At 42.5% G+C, this 21,727-nt stretch overlaps 1 protein-coding gene across 1 annotated transcript in view; it reads right to left on the bottom strand.

Annotated features, from left to right (window-relative positions):
• Positions 1–21,727, bottom strand: part of DYNC2H1 (dynein cytoplasmic 2 heavy chain 1) — a 1,714,832-nt gene that overhangs the window by 1,619,864 nt on the left and 73,241 nt on the right. Inside the window, exons 5-6 of the mRNA XM_085621461.1 lie at positions 17,907–18,051; positions 5,651–5,883 (exon numbers count right to left, since the gene is read on the bottom strand). Coding sequence (XP_085477587.1) covers positions 5,651–5,883; positions 17,907–18,051 — 378 coding nt within the window. The remainder of the gene's footprint in view (positions 1–5,650; positions 5,884–17,906; positions 18,052–21,727) is intronic.

Below are 21,727 nucleotides of genomic sequence, written 5' to 3'. Positions count from 1 at the left end.
CCGTTTGGTTGCTGCCGGTGCCACACGGACAGGGCATTTGCTCAAGATTAATGTAAAATCCTAGAGGGAAGTAAAGTGCCGTCCTCAAGGCGAAAAAGCAGGCTCCTCTCCCAGCATCCAATGCTCTTCAGAAGATATTTAGATGGTATATGCGTGTGAGGGCTATTTTACTCCAGTAGGGATATGTACCTAGCAACTGAAGGTTTTAGACGCTCTGTGGCGTGTCTTTCGTTGTTGTAAGATTCGTACAATACACCCACGAGGGCTCTTTTATTCATACCCTCTAATGCTAATGGGTTTAAGTAGATACGTTCAATGTTCACGCTGGTTAGGCTTACTATTATATGTCACTAACCCTACGTCCTCAATTGGTTGAGTCATATCTACCTGGTTGGAACCTATTTTGGGTACAGAATAAATTGGAACAAGTCCCTACTATACGTATTGTCTGGGGCAACACTGTGCCGACCCTCTAGTGCTCTTGCCTTAGTAATAAAAGACGAATTTAAATACCTAGGTATAATCATTTCTAAAGGAAACCACCTTTGAAAAGAACTTGCTCCCCCAACTCGACAGAGTGCGCAGGGATATTGTCCACTGGAGGAATCTCCCTTTGTTCCTAATGGGGCGTGCAGCCATGTTCAAATTGATGGCGCTGCCTCGGTTCCTTTATGTTCTACAGAACACCCCATGCACAATACCTCCTAGATTTTTTAAACATGTAGATTCCGAACTGAGACTGCTGTCAGGCCAGAATTTCCGTCCATAAGTTGCAACACAGTTTATGCGAGGGAGGACTGGCAGTCCCTGATATTAAAAAGTATTACTGGGCGGTACAACTCACAGCCATTAACGAGTGGGTGTTCGCTGGAAGAGAGGAGCCTGCCTATAGAATGGATTATCACTGCCTGGGAGAAGGTGGCTACCTAGCGCCGCTGTATGGGCGAGGTGGATATGGTACAATGCCTCCATACACTAGGGTGACAATATAAGTTTGGAGGGCGGCCACTGCGCTTCTTGGGTGGAGGGGCAAGTTAACTGAATGGAATCCATAATGGGTCAGCGACCGCCTTGAGGACATGGGTCAATTAAAAGGATTTCAAAAATGGCGGACCACTGGGATAGATACTTGGGAGATATCTGGAGAGGGGGAAATTGATAAGCTTTGAGGACCTTAAAATCGAGATTCAGATGTCCGATAAGGAGTTTCTGCGCTACTTGCAGCTACAGCATGCTGGACACGACAAGTAGCAGAATATGGGAGCAGTTAGCAGAATATTATCCACTGGAAAACAGGCTGCTCATGGATCCCATGCAAGAAAAGGCTATCTCATTGCAGTATAAAAAAAATAATGAATAATTCCCCTGACCCTTTGGTGGCTCTTAGGGAGGTCGGGACAAGAGATTTTGAGACGTGGGACGACGACGACTGAACGGAAGTGATACAGAGTCAGAGGGAGGTGGCAATAAGGGCAAGATTCCGACTAATACAGTTACGAATGCTCCACAGATCGTACACTTCTAAGGTACTCTTGCACCGGATTGGGCGCAGTGACACTGACCAGTGCACAAGGGAATGTGGGGAGGTAGGCACTTTTTTCATATATTGTGGTCATGGCCCACGATACAGCAGTTCTGGAAAGATGTTGCGTGTGTCATGACCAATGTGGTCGCGCTAGATGTCCCATGTGAGGCCAAATGGCATATTCTTTGTGTGGCGGGGGAGGCAGCTTGACCTAAATATTCCAAACTATGGCTTACAACAGGAAGCATAGTGGCCAAATGCAATATAGCAAGGGAATGGAGGGGCGAGCCAGCCTTCGAGTGTGACAAAATGGCAGGAAGATCTAGATTGGTGCTGCAACGCAGAGAAAGTGGTGTTCCTGGGGAGGGGGTGCCCAAAAAAATGGGATCAAATATGGGTAGGCTGGGCACAGTATAGAGGACTGTGACCGGTGGCTAATTAGCCATGTACAGGAGTAGAAGGAGAACATTTGTATGTTAACATACTGCAAAGTACTTGCCCTTGCCTTGATGTGATGACTTTAACTAAAATTGTAAAATTATGTTTAAAAAAATGAGGAAAAAAAAAATGGACAACGTACAGTGTAACAACGTAAATGTATGGAATGTGCTTGTTGACTAACATGTTGCCAGGTTTGTTAATTTAGTAAAAGGATTTATAAAAAAAAATTATTGACGTAAGGAATGAATGCTGGCCAGGAAGAGTCATCAGCACTGTACGTCACTGAACAACACTACACAGTTTGACTAATGGGGAAGGTTAATGACTTGGTGATCAATAGACTGAATATGATGGGGGCATTTGAATTGATCATTGATTTAATATGAGCAAGGTGGCGAGCCAAAAGAGAAAATTTTGTTGATCGCAATGCTTGAAAGATTGGAGAGATGGTCTTGGGGGCTAGTACTGAAGGCTGTTGGCAGATCAAGTAGGATCTTATGGCAAGGGTCAACCTCATCACTTTTGAAGAATAAACAAGGTGTGAGCTTCTGTGTTGCAGACGGAGTAGAACGCATGTTGATATGCATGCAGATGAATGTGACAGGTGACACGAACTTGGAAGCTTTAATGACACTGCATTTTTCAGGACCTTTCCAAGGAAGGCAAGATGAATGATGGGGGTGTTGTCGAAGAAATCGTCCCGGACAAGATAAGGAATGTTTAGCTATTGGAGGACTTCTATTTTTTATGGTGGATATGAATTGCCACATTTAAGTAGTGTCTAATTATAATCTGTTTGGGGCTACAGCAATTATTGAAGGGGTAACGCGATTTGTTGGGATGTGGCTGTAAGGTTTTCATGGAACTTTATATATTTTCAAGGTTTTTTAGGGGTTTATTTGTGTTGAAGGCTTCTGTGTGCTCAAGTGTGTTGGATGTGATCTTATAGGCACAAGTAATACATGTGTCAACAATTTATGGAGAGAGTAGTAAGGATGTCTAATAGAGTCTACCTTTGCTGATTGGTAAGGAATAGTGAAATCAGGGACTGATCTAGGGTGCTAATAGGGAATCGTTGAAGGATCTTGAGGTAAATATCCTGAGCCTGAACTGTTCTCTGAATGGGGGTCTGTAAGTGTAAAATGGTATTCCAAAGTCAAATATAAATTCCATTATATCCTACGGGGTTTAGATTTCGGTGGAAGGGATATCCGCCACCGTTGTGACCCATCCACCAAATCATGCCCTAAGTCTAGATAATGAAATTCTTATGAGTTTGAAACCAGTACTAAAAGCCCTCCAAGTCGCTTTCCTTGGAGTAAAGTTACACCAGAAAACATTCAGGGGCCTATTCGCAAGTTGCGTTTTGTAGTACGTTTGGTAGTACTACTAACACACCGTAAGTGCTATTCACTAACCTACATGCAGGATGGTCTTCACCTCAGCCTCTCCTATCGTTTATGTGTGAAGATCACAGCAGACATACGTATACGTTTTATTAGCAAATGTCGGAGGAACTTTGGGGAGAAGCTGGAAAGGAGAGGTTAGGAAGCGGCTAAGGAGGGCTTTAGGGAGGACGCGCAATATAGAAAGCCCATTGCAATCCACAAACTGCACTGCTTTAGATACTACAGCTAAAAAGAAAACAAAGCATGTAAATGTACTTCAACTCAGATCTAGAGTAATTCCAACACCACACATGGCCAACCAATAGTCTTGCAACACCCTTTCAGAGAAAATAAAGGAAGCAGGGACCTAAAATAAAAGCTCATATGAACTAACGTTAAATTAAACAAACTTATTTTAACTTTTTAAAAATATGAATACATTTAATTTAATGTTAACTAAATTGCACATTAATTCAACTTAAATATTAGTTTATTATATAAGCTTTTTAAATATAAACATTAGTGTAACTTAAAAAAATCTATACATAACTAAATCTGTTTTACTACACAATAAATAAATATATATTTTTTACTTTAGGTGGGAATTTCATTTAATATAAATCTTGATAAAATACAGTACATTTAATATATTAACAATTAAATGTTTTATTACAAAATAATTTAACAATGTGTTAGCATTTTGTAAGATTGTTCTATATTTAAAATAAATATTTAAAATTCATTTACATTAATATTCAATAAATATTTCTACCAATTTATTTTAAGTTTAACAAACTTTTAAACTTTTCTCTATACTTTAAGTAGGGAGATCTCTGCCCCAGTGTTGTGAACCTCCACCTATGTGTGAAAAGTTAAAAGTAGCAAATTTATGAAAGCAAATTAGGCTCCATGCCCTGAATTCAGGGGGTAGGGACATACAAGCATACACTTTTAAGTAACTTTACATTCATAAATAATAAAAAGCCAAAAATAGTTACATTACTGAAAAGCGTAAGGGTAAACTCGCACATGCAGGTTTACTCACATGTAAGTTTACCTTTGTGAATAGCTCCCTCACTATGTTATGCCGGGATTACCAAATCAACAGTCCTGGGAAAACATTAACTAGAAACTTATGCTAGGTCACCTCATGAATAAGCCATCATTGATATCAGTGTATGTTTCCAGAGGTTTTGCCACCGGAAATTGTAGGTGAGGGTGCCGCATGGGAGAGCTGACAATCATGAAGGTTCTGATAGTCACTGACAGCTTGATGACAACACTCATTACTACATTCCTCTTACGCAGATACAACAGCTCCTGTATGGTTATGAAAATATTTGTCCATTTTCAATACTGATCTCTTCTTGGACACTAATAGATGATTTTTTTCAGTGACCCGAGTAATTCTTTGCCAGAAATCCCAACAATTTACCAGATGATATTTGTGCAAACACAACATGCAGGGTCTGGATGTCAGCTGCCAAGGAGGTAGAGTAGTAACGGAGATCAAAAACAGATTTCACAGTATGTCATGAGATGAAAACATTACTTAACATCATACAATTTAAATAATGCACTGGAATAGCCTACACTGGTCTTCTTCTTTCAGGTCCAAAGAATGGAAATTGGGTGTGAAGTGCACACATATTTTCAGTGAGCGAAAGGGATGACTTTCAAATGTGTACGCTTTACATCTGCCACTACATTCTAAAAAAAGCATAGGGGTACTGGAAAATATTGGTGTACTCCTTTGGATTGTGCAAATGCCTAAAATATTTGGAAATCTAGGATCTTACAATTTCTTTGATTAGTCAGTTAAGCATCAAATATTCAGACATTTTGTGTTAAAGCAGGACAGCTTCAAAGAAGAAGGCTGTACATAGTACAATCAGGTGTGCGAGAGGATTTACCTGATGCTCTCTTACAGAAACCAAAATGTAAGGTAGGAAGGGGAAAACCTGTAAATGGAACAGTAAGCTGAATGATCAGGTTTGCATTTTCATATTACATAATTTTGGATGAAGATATCAGATAATCAAGTTATAATATCAGGAACAGGGAGATTAAGGGATTTAGTCAGAAACACATGATTAATTGATCAAGTCCTAGTGCCAAGGGGACAACTCACATCTCTGGATTCCAAGGTAATTTCACTTCAGACCAGACTCAACAATCAACTGTTAACTAAGACCTCGCTTATTTTTGGTAAAGTAGTTGTTACTGTTATTTACATTGTTAACAATGTAAACACAACATATAATTCATCAGCTGTGAAATAATGTGGAAGCAGTACCTCTGTTAGACGTTTGCCAAGTCTATCCAGAGATTCAGGGAAAAATTTATCATTTTTCCACAGATGCGGAGTATAACGTTGCCACAGTTGTCCAGTTAGGTGGCCACAAGCTTCTACCCACTGCTCACAAATTGTAATTCCAGCCTTCAGACTCTCCCTGACCACATGAAAGGGATCATTCCAAAGATTCAAACTTCCAAGGTTTTTCTGAACACACCTCCCAAGTGAGCTACCTGAAAAAATAAAAAAGCATTCAGTAACTTCAAAATCAATACAACAGAAAATCCCTGACACATAACCACTAGCTTTGCATAATAATCACCTTCTGTTGTGTTTTCATATATTTCTGAATGTTTACAAGGGAGCAGAACGTACCAGCAGTGACAAAACAGAACAACTGAACAAAACAAATTCTATAAACTGTGCTAAAGAACCCAACTACCTTACTAGGGTACAAATGAAGGGCGTGTTTGGTCTCCTGAAGCAGATGCTATGACAGAGTCATACAAAACTTAGAGCAGGCTATAAACACATGGGTTATATGCCAAGGTTCAGTACAGCACAAATTACACATTACAGTATTGAGATAGAATGCAAGCACATCTTACTGATAGGGAATAGGCAAAGATACTTGAGCATCCAGTCACTGTCTCTAGGAATGGGAAATGTAAACCGATTCAGTATAAAATGATCCACAGAGTATTTCTAACACCATAAACTCTATCCAGAAGCATCACTGATGCTGACCTAATACACATGTTTTGGCACTGCAATGAACTAAGAACACTCTGACAGGAGGATAGGGATGTCCTATCCGAACTTACCAGGAGGACAGTGTTGTAGTAATTAAAAAGGTGCATCCTGGGACCCAAGAGCAGACCTAAATGTGCTAAGTTGGAATCCCAATACATAGACTTGGGCGTATTGTTAGTGCTGCTACAGATAGCTACGTTTTGGAACTCTATAGACCCACGCTAATCAAAGGAGTGGTTAGCAGAAATGACAAATTGGGTCACAGTGGAAGGTGATTTTTTTATTTCTATGCAAAGTAGGTCCAGAGAACCAAGAGATGCAAATATGTTGTATGTAAGGCTGCTTGTGTTGCAGTATAAAATTGATGAAGTACCTCCGTAGATATGCCAAAGCACCAATTAAAAGATTCAGCTGTGCACTGCATTGTATGTAAAGTATACCCTCACATACCTGAAGCCTAAAAATATCCATATATCCAAAGTCATACCCGCCTGGCAGACTAAGGACCTGATTAATGCTTTGGCGGTGCTGCGTCGGCTTTGCACTGGCACAGCACCATCAAAGCCGTGCATGGTCAGCCAACAGATTACGAGTTCAACTCGTGTCTGGCGAGTTTTTCTTTTGCTGTTCCCATGGTGGTGCCCTGAAAATGGGCACTGCAATGGGAATGCAAAAGCAGTTCCAGCACGGCATGGACTGTGAAGTCCATGCAGTGCTGGAACTTTGGGTGCATGCAAACAAGGTGCATGTGTTGAGTCCCCCTGAATGCATCCCCATGGGTGTGGGGCATGCGGGCCCTGTAGGGCCCCCTTGTTTCCCCACTGCCAGCCTTTTCATGCTGCGGTGGCCCGCGGTGGTCCTGCTTTGCATACTGTATAACAGCAGTTCCCCGGCGCAGCAGTCCGAATGGCTGCATCAGAATATCAGAACCACCAGCGCGAGTCTAGCGGTCAAAGACCGCTATACTCGTAATTTGGTCCTAAGTGTAATACAAGCACTGAGATAGGATTCTAAAATGTTAATATAGTAATCTTTCATGGACTGTGGGATAGATGAAAAGGAAAAGAGGGGGCACACCTCCCCAGGTGAATTAATATATTCATTGTAAATAGGCCACAGTAGATGTATGAGTACTGATGGTACAGAAAGAATGCTAATTGGTACATGCCTATTAATGTTGTTTCTAGTCAAATTGAATAAGAGATAGATTACAAGATAGACCATTCATTGGTGTTTTGGGTACATGTAGATTATCAAGTACCAGACTTGCTTTTCAGTGAAAAATATTAAAGACATTTACTATAATATACGCATTAAAGGTATTGTGCAGATTGCCTGAACTAGGCTTGTGTTAGCAAATGCTGTGCTTCTCATTTCTTACATTATAAAAAGGTATTCTCAAACTATGTTTAGGAGTTCACATTCCGGTTTACCTTCTTTACTAGCTTTACTTGCCGGAATCAGGCTGGGCAACACGTGAAGGGCATCTGCTGAGCCCTACAACTCCTCACCGCCATCCTTTAGCCCACCGAGCGCCGTGAGGGAAACGGCCGGCCACACAACTCGGACTTCATTTCCCAGGTGCCCCGGTGGCAGAGGCGCACCTGGGACGTCGCAGCCTGCGCCCGGAGGTGCCTACAAACACCGGAGCGCCGATAGCTCTGTGGGGGTCTCAACTTTCCGGAATCAGGCTGGGCAACACGTGAAGGGCATCTGCTGAGCCCTACAACTCCTCACCGCCATCCTTTAGCCCACCGAGCGCCGTGAAGGAAACGGCTGGCCACGCAACTCGGACTTCATTTCCCAGGTGCCCCGGTGGCAGAGGCGCACCTGGGACGTCGCAGCCTGCGCCCGGAGGCACCTACAAACACCGGAACGCCTCCTGTCCCGTGGGACGCGCGCGGGGAGCGCCCGGGGCTAAGCCCGGGCAAAGGGCGGGCCCTCTGTGGCCCTCAGAGGCCTGAGGAGACTGGTCTGGGCCATAGACTAGAGTCCTTTAGTGCCGGACTTCACTCGCAAAGTGAGACCCAATTTGTTATATCCTGTTATTTGTGTATAGTGCTACTCTTTTTTTTTCAATTCTTTGTTCTTCTGCTTATTAGCCTAATCATACTTGTACATAATGTCTAAATCGAAAGTTGATAAACCCGCTCCTGTGTTAGGCACCATGGATAATTATTTGGTGAAAAAAGTGAACCAAATAAATAATGATCGTAGGGCCTCCCTGGGACTGGGGAGTACATTAGTGGTACAGGAAGATATGCCCCTGCTTATGGTTGACATAGATGGGGGCACTAACCTGGACATTAGAGATAGGGCTGAGATACCGGTTGTTGCCCAGGTGCATGCAGAGTCACAGGAAGACCTGCCGGATTCCTCAATTGAGGAAATAGTGGAGGTACCACCAGCCCCAAGGCCGGTGCGATCCTGTAGGAAAACACAAATAAAACGGGGTGGGAAGCATAATAAAAAAAACTAGACCCAATTCAGCCAGTTTGCAATGGCTTAAGATCCTCTACACCTGGCAGAAACAATGAGGGTGATGTTAATCTAAATCTTGAGCAATTTGCTCGACTGATTAACACTTTGGAAGTGAAGATAGAGGCTAAATTAGAGGAGATGCTAAGACCATTGACAACTAAGCTTGACATTTTGGCATTGGAAGTAGATAGACTAGGTGGTCTGTTAACTACACACTTGGCGTCAGCTACCACGGCCAGAGCTAAGGTTGTGGAAAAGGGGCAGGAAACTATGTTAGGGAATGCACAGCAGATTCCACAGCAGGTTGCTGTAGCAGTATCTGTTTCCCCTGTGACACCGGCCATACCTGCTCTGCCTACACATCCCACAATAGCTCCGGAGGGTAGACCTGAACTCATGCACATAAGGAAAAGCCGCTATCCTAATCTCCCGCCTGATTGCGCACCGTATGTGGTGGTGCTGACAAATGTTCTATCTTGTGATGACCACCCAGCTATATTATATGGGGATTCCCACGCCTCATTAAAAAATAAAACAGTCGCATGGCTTAGCAAAAACTGTGGCTTTCCAATTGCATATTCGGACCAAATAATAGCAGTCAGAAGGGTGAATTGGGTTGGACCGTCTAGAAAAACAAGTAGTGGGGATTGCATTGTTGTCAATTTTAAGCATCCTCAGCATGTGGCAACAGTTTTACTAAGAGCATCCTCACTAATGTGCAATATGAACAGTATATGTGTTCGCCCACTGGGCTATTTTTATGCACACCTGAGTAAAGACCCGCCTCCTCAAAGGAAAATTAGGCCAGCAAATCCAACTCAGACCCCTGCTTTGGATGCACCATACGTGTACAATGTTGTTTATCAACGTGGGTATGGGCCTCCTGCAGAAACACAGAATAGATTTAATTTTGTTGGTTATTGTAGTAATGGGTTTAATGTGGATATACAGAATAGATATGATGTTCTGTCTGGCTTGGAGGCATGCGACTGACGTGAGGCGTCTGTGGGTCAGGGTAATGTAATACCAGCTGAGACGGCACCCATTGAGATCACACAGGCTAAAGCAAGTTGTAATAATGTTATTTCTTGGAACATCGCGGGGCTGGCATCAAAGATGGCGGACGACAATTGGATTATGTATATTAAGCAATTTATGATCATCTGTTTGCAGGAGACCTGGCTACAGGATTGTGACTTTTTCCTTGAAGGGTACAAGGCTTTTTATGTTCCTGCAATAGCATCAAGTAGAGGCAGGCCTAAGGAGGGTTTGGTGACTTTTATTTCCGTCACACTCTCTTGTAAAATTCGTAGAATTTTAACAGCAAACTCTGAATTTATAGGTTTAGTACTGAATGGAGAAAATTGTCTGGCTGGTTTGGTGAACTTTTATAATGCTGCCAATGTTAACACAGGTCCTAACCAAATATCTGCACTAAATGTATTTATTAATTCTTCATTGAGGGAATGTATGATTATGGGAGATTTTAATGTTCATCCTTGTGGCGACCCCCTGTCGAAATGTTTAATGGATCTGCAGTGTGACCGCCTTTGCGGTTTGCATTTGGAACATACGTTGGAAGGGGAACTTTTTAATGATTTATTGAGCAGTTTAGATCTTTCTTTGGCTATGGCACTGAGGGATCCCACAAAGTGCTTTGATACCCCAACTTTTAAAGGTCATGGGAGGGGTACTTTCATTGACTACGTGTTACTCTCTCTGCCTATGCAGTCTTTTGTGGACTCTTTTACCATTGAACAAAGTGAATTCAGTGATCATAACCAACTCACTGTTCATTTGAAGGTTCCCTGGATAATTAAGGAAGATCGGAAATGTATTACTGGCAGGTTGAGCACAACCGATGGGAGACGGCGTCTTAGATGGTCAATGATTACTCCTGACCTATTATACAAAAATATTAGGGATAACTGCACGGAGGATATTAAGAACTGCATTCAAGAAGGGGCAGACCCGTATCAGGTTCTTAGTGCTTTTCAAAGCTTGTCGGAGAAGGTGTCTGAGCTGATGATGGTCCCAGTAAAGAACACAGAGAATGGGGGACCGAGATGGTTCAATCACGTTTATTCCAAGGTGGCACGTAATCTAAGGATAGCCTTGGCAGCCAATCCTAGAATAAAAGCGAATGTAAAGTTGTGTCGCAAAGAATATAAGTCTGCCATCGCCCTACGCAAGGATCTTTTAAGAGTGGAGGCCTGGGATGAGATTCTTGATCCCTCTACTCTAAAATGCAGCTCTAGATTCTGGGCAGTAGTAAAAAAAACATTTTTGGTCCAGGATCCGGGTGATGGTCTAGAATGCTGCATAAGAAAGGAAGAGTGGGAATCACATTTTAAACAATTGTATAGCTGTGTGGTGACTAAAAATGTTAACTTGCTCCCTGGCAATAGTGGTGGAATTATCACGTTTGATAGAGGCGAGGTTTTGGAGAGTATAGAGGGACTCTCAGCCAGGAAAGCTCCTGGCCCTGATGGAATCCCACCAGACTTATATAAGTCTGAACCTAGCTTTTGGGTACCCATTTTAGAGTCGGTGTTTAACGCAGCTGCTGAAATTGGCTGTCCTCTATCATGGGGAGTCTCAACGATTGTCCCTGTTTTTAAGAAGGGGGATAGGGGCAGTCCTCTTTGTTATAGGCCAATTTCATTAATAGACTCTATGGTGAAAGTAGTGGGGAGAATTCTGCTGCAGAGACTGACAAACTGGGCGCTGGAAAATAACATGTCCATCTCCCAGTATGGCTTCTGCAGTGGACGTTCTACTATAACTCAGTGCCTTAATCTTTTCTTAATACTAAGTAAATACACTGTGGTTCAGAAGGGCACTGTCCATCGCGCCTTCATGGATCTGTCATCAGCCTTCGACTGTGTCAACAGGGGAAGGCTGTGGCAGTCCATGAGGGAGAAGGGTGTGGATAGTGGGATTGTTAATTTTCTGGCAGACCTACACAGTAACACCAGTGCAAATGTTAGGTATTCATCGGATCTGTGTACTACTGGTAACTTTGATATTAAGAAGGGTGTGCGCCAAGGTTGTATTCTCGCCCCCTTCCTTTTTAATTTTTATACTAATGAGTTAGATACCGTTTTGCAGAAGGTACAGGCCGACTGTCCTAGAGTTGGTAGGCGGAGTATTCCTGTTCTTTTATACGCAGATGATGCGGTTTTAATCTCTAGAACCGAGAAGGGCCTCCAAGCTTTATTAAATGCTTTTAAATCGTTCATGACAGAAAGAGACCTAATGGTCAACAATTCTAAATCATTTATTATGCAAGTTGGCCTACAGCCAAGAAGGAACTTTGTATTTAAATTAGATGATGTATCTATCCCCATTTCGAAATCGTTCTCGTATCTCGGGGTCCTATTTGATACCAAACTAAGTTGGGGCCCACTCCTGGCCAAAAAGAAAGGAGAACTGGCAAGGGTCAACGCTACCATTTTTAACTTTGCTTCGAAATTGGGGAAGAAGCCCAACAATGCCATGATGAAACTCTATAATGCAAAATCAGTGGCAACTGCTGTTTATGGCAGTGAATTATGGGGCTATGTGGCTGGAGAACAGCTACAGGTGGCTGAAAATGCCTTTAGGAAGCGTCTTCTATGTGTTCCAATTGGCACATCTAATCTGGCAGTACATGAAGAATTGGGGGAACAATATTTATGTGACATTTTTTCCCTGCGCCCTTTGACCTGCTGGGTAAAACTGTGGTTGAACCAGGACATTCCATTAACCCGCTTGATTGAGAGATCTTGTGTCTCATGATAAGGCAATGTGCACCCCCTGGTTAAAATATCTGAAATCCTGTTTCTCTCGACTTGGTTGTCTGGAGTTGTTTGAAAAACCAAGCGGGATCGTAAAAGGGGATGTGGAGGCAAATAAGCGTGCTTTTTATATGGGGAGAAAGGTTCAACGAGAAGGAGAGGAGCTCCTGAAACCCAGTATTAGGAAATATGTCATGTTAAAAACATGCGAGACAATGGAGCCATATTTGACGGGCTCATTCAGCTCCCACGAGAAGTTCCTGCTGACAAGGTTCAGGTTAAATATCTTTCATCATCTGTTAATTAGACCTAAAACAGATATTTTTAACAAGGCTGCAGCTCCCTGTGGCTGCGACGGAAAGTCTCCACAGGATATGCTGCATTTTATATCTTTATGTAAATTTTATGAATACCCACGCAAACGCTATCTGGTTGCTCTTTTAAAGAAACTTAATTTTAATCAGATCAGACCAGCACTAATGTATTTACAACTTTTGTACGGTGACAGTGTTCTCCATGTAATTGAATTCTTAAAACTGTCTGTTAAATTGAGAATCTGTATGGATCATTGAGGTTGCCTTTTTACTGTTTGACTGCCTCATCTACCTCAGGAACCTATTATATGGACTATACTATATTTTGCGCTATTTGCATCTTATTGATTATGAATTTATTGTACGGTTTTGGTGAAATCCTTGCTTCTTTTTTTTTTCGTACAGGATTTATGGCACTATTTAACATTTGTTTTTAACTGTGATGTTTATATGCATACTTTTATGGTTTGAATCAAAATCGAAATAAAGTCTCTCTATCGATCTATCTAGCTTTCATAGTGACAGGATTCTCATCCTTTTTAAATTAAATGTTAAATTGAGAGAAAGTGAATTCTCAGTTGAGGTGGAAGGTAGTCCACCATAAGTAATATTGTCCTTATTCTTCTAAGGTCCAGTAATCACATTCTTATTAATAAAAGTAGAAGATAATTTAATGAACAAAATGATCCCAAAATTACAAAAATCCTATAAGGGGAACCAGAGCTAAGAGGTTTTAAAGTTGTAAATAAAAATAGTGCCAAAAAAAGCCTTAAAACGCCAAATGCAGGCATCTTATTGCGCCTTCCAGGATCTAAAATAAAAGAGGAGGGAGACCCAATAGCCCCTTGTGAGCTTGGGTACCAGAATAAACTAAAGCAACGTGCCAGCAAGGGGGTCATTTACAACAAAATTGTGTAATTAAATAATTATGCGTTTATGGATCTATAACGCCCTGAACAAAATTCACAGGAATCAATCCAATATCTGATATTGTGGATTAATGCAGAGAAGCGAACAATTAACAGTTTCATAAATGAGTATTAAATTAAAAAAGTATTGTTGAATGGTTTCAAGATTATTTTTTAAGAAACTTTGTGTACGCTAAAGAGCCTCTTAAATTGTTAAAGGTGCCTACAACGCTCCTTGTTATTGTCTGTATACAATTTTACTGTCTTTCTAGAAGTACTATGTTTATTTTCCCTATTAGATTAGTTGAGAATAAATGTAAAAAATAATATGAGTTTTCATTAAGATAAAAATAAATCTTTATAGAATATAAACTTAGCCAAGCAGTTGGATATATGACATAATCCAGGTTTGATAGTGGGTTGGAAAAATTCAGCCATTATTGAAGTTAGAGAACAACCATACAAGCTTTTTGGACAAGAGAGACTATGGTCCTCATTAAAAAACAGAGCTCTGGCCTTGGTCCATGTGGCAGGCACTGCTTACCTCTGTGCCTCCAGCGGAGCTGTCACAGAGGAGGCTACATTAAAAGCACTGCAACTTTGCATTAAACAAACTTTCAACCAGCAGTTTGCTTCTTGAAGAACAAAATGGCCCGGACGTGCATGAGGGCCACTGTGCGTTTTTTCTACCCAAGACTGCTTTGCCTTGAATACCAGTCCTAGACAGGGGAAAACAATTGATTGTCGCCCCAACCTATATAACGTGTGCGAGTGTCACTTTAACCTGATAGCCATGTGCCAGATGAGACAACAGGTCAAAGGTTTATGCCGGGGGAGAAAGCAGAGGCCCGGCCTGTGTAAACCCAGGACCTTCTCCCAACTTTAAATAGAGCAGGACAGCAAGTTCTGTATTTATTTTTATATTTTTTTTAAACAGTTTTTATTATCAACAAAGTTGCATCGGTACACATCAATATCAAAGACGTATTCAGGTTACCAGTACATAAGTTCTTCATAGTTAATACCACATCACAGTGAGCAAAAGTTACATCATTTCGCTGTTTTCGGTCAATGTCCAACCAACTAAGATGTATAGCACAAAATAGAGGAAATATATACGTCAGGAAAAGAGGTCGTGAGTAAGGCCTGGCGGACGTAACCCTCTTAGGTCGTCGGTGGGGAGGGCTCCACTACATCAGTTAGTAGAGACATCAAGGTTTGCCTCTGACGCCGCAATTCTATAGTAGGTGAGATGCAGATATTTATTCCACCTTCCCCATTTATGATCCCACTTCCTGAGGCAACCTCTTCCCTTGAACACAGCCTTCTCTGCAATCATTGCACTGTCCATATCTGTGGCCCAGTTGCGTAAAAGCGGGACTGTGTCCGCCCCCCATTTCTGTGCGATGTTTCGTTTTGCGATGGTCCAACCCATCGAGGCCCATGACTGCTCTGCCTAGGAGAGGTCAGTAGCTTCCCATAAGTTAAGTAGGCAGAGTTGGGGAGATGGCTGTAGGGGCTTATTGCTTGTCCGAACCATTTGCTGTGTGACTTTGACCCAGTAGTGCTGAATCTGTGGCCATTCCCATAATTTGTAAAGGAAGGTGCCAGGTTGAGAACAACGCCGGAGAGACAGAGTGGGTCAGGTCTCCTACCCAGTTTGAACAGGAGTGTAGCATCAAAATAGACTCGGTGGAGGATTTTCAGCTGGATGAGCCGCAGATGCATGGGGATGGCTACTTCCCTAGGGGAGGCCAGCGCGTCTCACCAGTCCTCATCATCAATACTTCCCAGGTCTGTCTCCCAACCCGCAAGTAGTCTCTGCATCGGATCCATTCGATTATTGACCAGTTTTCTATAAGTGAGGGATATAGCCTTGTGATCCATGGGGTCTAGTATAAGTCGGTCCTCCAGGGGGGAAGGGTCAGATAGAGGGAGCCCCTTTGGTATGGCAGCGGATATGGGGTGGCTGATCTGAAGGTATCACAAGGTTTCTGTATGTGTCAATTGGTACTTTGTCTGGAGGTCAGCAAATGTGGCCAGCCTCCCCTTCCCCAAATGTCCCCCACCGTTGATATTCCGATTGTGTCCCACTTATCAAACCCTGGACATTTCTAAGTCGACCCAATATGTCAGGTTCCCAGAGTGGAGTTGCTTTAGTCAAGCGATTATGCCAACCCAACTTTCTTGTGACTCCATGCCAGACCTCAACCGTTCGTGCTGTGGGGCCTGTCAAGCAAAGCTTACGGAGATTGGTATATAATGCCCTGTTATAGCCACCCTGTCCCATGAGCCAGTGATCCGTGCGAAAATTGGGGTCGTCATGTGGGCCAAAAACCCATTGATTTATAGCTGTCAGTTGTGAGGCCTGATAATAAAGGCACATGTCTGGTAACCCAATGCCCCGGTCATACCATCCCATTGTGAGCTTGTTCATTGCAATTCCATGGCGGACGGTCCTCCCACAATAGTCCCTGCACGACGCCATCAATCCGGGAGAAATAGGAATCTGGGATAGGATTGGAAGTGTTCCGTAAGGCATAGAGAAAGCACGGGAGCGCAAGCATCTTAAAAAGGGACGCGCGCCAGAGGAGAGTAAGTGGGAGAGAATGCCAGTGCTGGGCGTCTGATTTGAGACGTTGGAGTGGTCCTAGCAGGTTCTGTTAGAAGAAAAGGTTAACATCCGGGGTAACAAAGATACCCAGATATCGAAAGCCCTGAGGCGCTACCAGGATCGCATAACCCCGAGGACTGGAAGGGGGGTCACCCCATAAAACATACATCTGAGATTTAGACCAGTTTATCTTGTAACCGGAGTGTGCGCCAAATATGTGAAATATGTGGAGTACCCGCCGCAGAGAACGAGCTGGAGAGGCCAAATAAAGAAGAATGTCATCTGCGTATAGCGAGATGCGGTCTTCATGGTCCATCGTCCATTTAAGTCCCCGTATTTCCGGATCCCCCTGACCCATACGGCCAGTGGCTCTAATACCAGAGCGAAGAGGAGTGGAGACAGCGGGCAGCCTTGTCGCGTTCCTCGTCGGAGGGGAAAAGTGGTTGAGCGATGATTGTTGACGGTGACATGTGCGTTAGGTTGTGTATACAGTACTCGAATCCATCTAATCATTTTAGGTCAAAACCCCATGCGAGCTAACACAGCAAAGAGAAAATCCCATTCAATGGTGTCAAATGCCATGGTGGCATCTAATGACAATAAGATCGCTTCTTCCCTTATGGTGCTAAGTCTACCAAGGGCCCCGTTCACCCGTTGCAAATTCCGGGCAGTGTTTCTTCCCGGCATAAATCCGGACTAGTCCGGATGAATCAGTCCGGTGATATAAGGAAGGATTTTATTGGCCAGGAGTTTGGCCAGGATCTTAGCCTCGACAGTAAGAAGGGAGATGGGATGGTATGATTAACAGTCTTCTGCAGGGTTATTCGGTTTATGGACAAAAGCTATAGCTGCTGTGCGGATGTCTGTTGGAAGTAGGCCCAACTCAAAACACTCCATGTACAGACTCAACAAGTGGGGAGCTAATTTAGCGGCCATGGGTTTAAAGAGCTCAATGAGAAGTCCATTAGGAACCATTGCTTTGCCAGAGCAGACGTCTTGTATGGCCTTCTGAATCTCCGTCTCAGTAATGTCAACCTCCATGGCGTCTCTATCTTGTGGGAAGTTCTGTATTTTTGATTGCTCAGGCCTTTCATACTGCTTGTGGAGATATTTGGAGATACCTGCTGCTCTCACTAGCACTCTTTTGCTTCCATTCCTCTGGCCCTGAAGCTTCACATTCAGATGAAAGGAAAGTGAAGCTTAGAACACGTAACCAACAAGCACAAACTTCTAGTTACTTAGCAAACATATGAATAAAACAATTGAGAAACATTTCCTCATACATCTCCTTAAACAGTCAGATTGGTAATGAATACTGGCTTTGAAATAAAATGTTTGAACTGGTTTCACTATAAGCAGGTTCAGTTTACTTGTACCACAAATATATTGCTTTAGCTCTCAACATACCTATTATGTCCAACAGATGGTGCATTCGTGGCTCAGGGTAGGCTTCATGTTCTGTTTGTTTCCATACATCATCAACTGTTTCACGAGTAGTCTCCACTAACTCCACCACTTCTGATAGTGAAAGACTGTCCAGACTGTTGTAATACTATTAACAAACATAATGACAAATGTCATGACAAGTCATTTAGATATGAAAAACAGGAAAAATGTAATTATTGTATGGCTTTTGTATGTTGAGGTATTTGTAACGCAAACCCAACTGCACAGAAACAGAGTCCTTCCACTTTTCTTCAATACATGGAATGCTTCTAGCACAGTCAGAACTAAGAAAAGGTTTTCCAAAAGCTGCAGCTACATATAAATTGGAAGTATAGCCAGCCATGGAAGTGTACCCAGCCATTAAAGACCGGGCAGCTGGATCTAAAAAAGTTACCAAGACTTTGCTTACCTGAATGTTTTATGCCTCAGCAAAGGAAGTTTGAATAACCACAATAAAATGTGGAGAAATAAGATCATAAGTGGGTATGTGATACGTATGTTTGAAATAGACACTATATATGAAGATTGTGATGATCTGAAACAGGATTTAGAATGGACTTATAACACCTTTTTACAGTCTGAACAGGGTGAGGTAGAGGTAGTCATGATGTGCACTTAAGCTTCACACTCATAAACTACACCCGCTGGTGACTGAATAATGGAAGTACAATGGTTCTGCCATCCTAACTGCTAAAAGAAAAGGGACCCAGGAGGTTGCTCCTTTAAGCTGGGAACTGCTACGAGACTTCATATTAAGGGTTCACCATATGTATAGCAATGCTGCTCTGAGGATAACAGGGGTGAATGCCACACTTGGCCACCCTGGCAAGGTCAATGAATGTATGAAACCATTTTCTGAGTGATTTTAACATTCTAACCTTCACTTCAAGTCCATGTTGATAGGGTTCTCTTCTGCAAATTGACAATTTCTTACATGGGGTCAGATCTACTTCCGGTTCTCTAACAGAGAAGAAGGATACTGTCGGCATACAAATACGACAAGAGTTTATTTTAGGTAAATGCTGTGCCTCTATGTGAATGGAATTCACATAGCATGAAGGCAAGTGGCTCGAGCATGATGGCGAAAAGGAAGGTCATTGTGGACAGGCCAGCCGAATGCTCTGAGTGAGGAAATCTCACTGTTAACTCGCACCTTAACAGGTTGGGGGTATCTGAAAGTAATCGCCCAGAGCAAGTGGGATGGCAGAAAGATATATTGCAAAAAGAGTGACAGATTTTTTCTGCTTTAAGAAACACTGCCCAGGACGCCTAGAATAACAAAATGTCTTGTATGAAGATGAGGGACTTGTTTTCCTTGAAGATCCAGAGTGGTCCTGTCCAGGGGTACTTCGAATATTTAGCCAGTTTCACAGGCTTCCCAATTTAGCTAAATCCACAATCTCACAAAGTCTCCAGTGGGCACACAACCTCAATGTTGTCAGAGAGGGCTTTCAATTTTCGGGAATCTTCATGATGATGGATAGATCCAGCGCATGGCAAAATAACATACAGCTGCCAATAGATAGACATGATCATAGCATTTTCTTCCCCTCTTCCACTATCTCTAATGGGCAAGGTGACTATTGTCAAGCAGGTTTCATTGCCATGAATACTTTATCAGCTCCAAATCTTTCTACATGAGATACCACGTAGACTATATGCGACGCAACTCCCCGTGCAGGGTGTTTTTTTGTGGAACCAAGGACCCCCCCAGAAAAGCCTTTGTGAAATGTTTCAAGTCACAATATGATGGAGGAACTGGATCAGCAGACAATGTTTTATACTACAGGCCAGCCTACTACATTATAGTTAACAAGTGGCTATAAAACACAGAATCAGACCCTGTGTTTGTGACAGAAAGGTTGGTAATGAAAGATTCCGACCAGCTCTCCTATTTCCTGCCATGCAGACGAGGATCGGTTTATGGTGTGAAACACTGAAAGCATTGGGACGGCAGATCAAATTGATGAAAGATGCCCCTTTATGGTTGCAAGTGTTGTGGGTCAGGATTGAACATTGCAGGAATTCAGGCGAGTGGGAAAATATTGGGATATCAAAATTGGGCGTTGTGATATCTGGGACTATTTTCCACTGCTCTGAGATTGTTCAGAGAGAATTAGTGCACATAAAAGCCTGATCTCTTAGTATCTTCAATTAAAACATGCACTCGGCCCTCATATGACTGATCTATCCAAACTCCCAGATGTCAACCCAATAGAGCCAGATGACTGATGGTGGGATGAAGAAACATAAAATCTTCCAAGTATACCGCTCACTCATAATTCACACCCCAGAGTCTTTTGATAAACTCAGACTTCTGTGGGAAAGTGACATGGGGAGATGACAGAGAAAAAGTGGCAAGTGAGCCAAAATTGCTGTAGTGTTAATCACCAATAGCATTAAAATCCAGAATAATCAAAATAAAGGACCTATGCCACACATACCTCACTTGTTCGAGGCTCTGGAATTATGGCCAAATAAGAATATTGCTGTAAGATAAGATACTTTTCGGAGGGGTTTCATCGCACACAGGGTGAAGTGTTTGGATAGAAACTAAAAGAAAATCCAAAACTCCCCTGTTGCATACAGCGATTGATTTACATATGAATAGATATTACGATTTTATGAAAAGGATTGGTCACAGTTACAAAAAAACATTGCCAGAAACTGGCAGAATTTCGAACCTCCATCTTTGGATTTATAGAAGAAAGGGCTGGATTGCAGTATGAGCTTAGAGTTTGCAATATATAGATCGAGAGGCTAAAATATCAAACCCTAACCTTTTGATACATCATTCAGATGTGGAGTATGTATGTAATGGTCTTACAGTTATTGTGCCCGTTTGTGCTGTAACTTTACGGAAATGCCACTATATATTGAGATCCCATTGCATTTTGAACAAAATATCAGTAAAAATGTTTACTTAAAAGAAAACCAGTGTCCTGCCGGCTGCAAGCTAGGTTAGCATGTGCAGATTGTTTGAAGTGGCCCTACCACAAATGAAGCCAGCCTGATCCAGAGGACAAGTCTAGGCATCAAGGGATCAGAGGATTCTACCTGTTCACAATCACAGATGTGAGAGTCGTGTTTACCTTATATAAGGGAGAGGGGTCTATAGCTAGACTACTGGGTGCTAGCTGTGCCAGGCTTTAAAAGAGTAACTATTATTGCATTTCTCCTTGTAGAGGAAAGGTCTCATTTTCAAGTGCCGTCGTAAACATGGTCAAATTGTGTGATGCCATGACATCAATGAGCTCCTTGCAGCTTTCAGCTCATCTGAACCCATCGACTATACCCTAGGCAGTCCTTTTGTAGTTCCTCTAATCTCAGATACCTTTAGACAATCTGACCATGACTGCATAGACACACTGTCAAACTATTCCAGTCAGTGCCAAATTGCCTAGTAATGCATCAAACCTTCAGTGAAGCCCTATAGAAACCCAAAGCCTCACACTGAACAATATGAGGGAGGGTAATTTTATGATAATATACCAGTACTTGCAAATTGTTCTATGCAACACCAACAAGACAGAAGTAGTGATCTTTGGCAAGAACACCTCACCATGGGACTCCAACTGGTGACAGGCCAAACTCTGACTCACACCCATACCCATCAACCACACCAGGAACCTCAGAATAATCATCAACAGCAAACTGACATGACCACACAAGTCAGAGTTGTCACTGCATCCTGCTTCCACACCCTAAAGATGCTCAGAAAAATCTTCACATGGCTCCCAAGCAAGACTGGAAAAACTATCACTCATGCCCTAATCACCAGT

The sequence above is a fragment of the Triturus cristatus genome, chromosome 8, assembly GCF_964204655.1.
Source record: "Triturus cristatus chromosome 8, aTriCri1.1, whole genome shotgun sequence".
In the NCBI taxonomy this organism is placed as follows: Eukaryota; Metazoa; Chordata; class Amphibia; order Caudata; family Salamandridae; genus Triturus; species Triturus cristatus.
The sequence above is the reverse complement of the archived record's forward strand: the minus strand, read 5'-3'. Positions and strand labels throughout refer to the sequence as shown.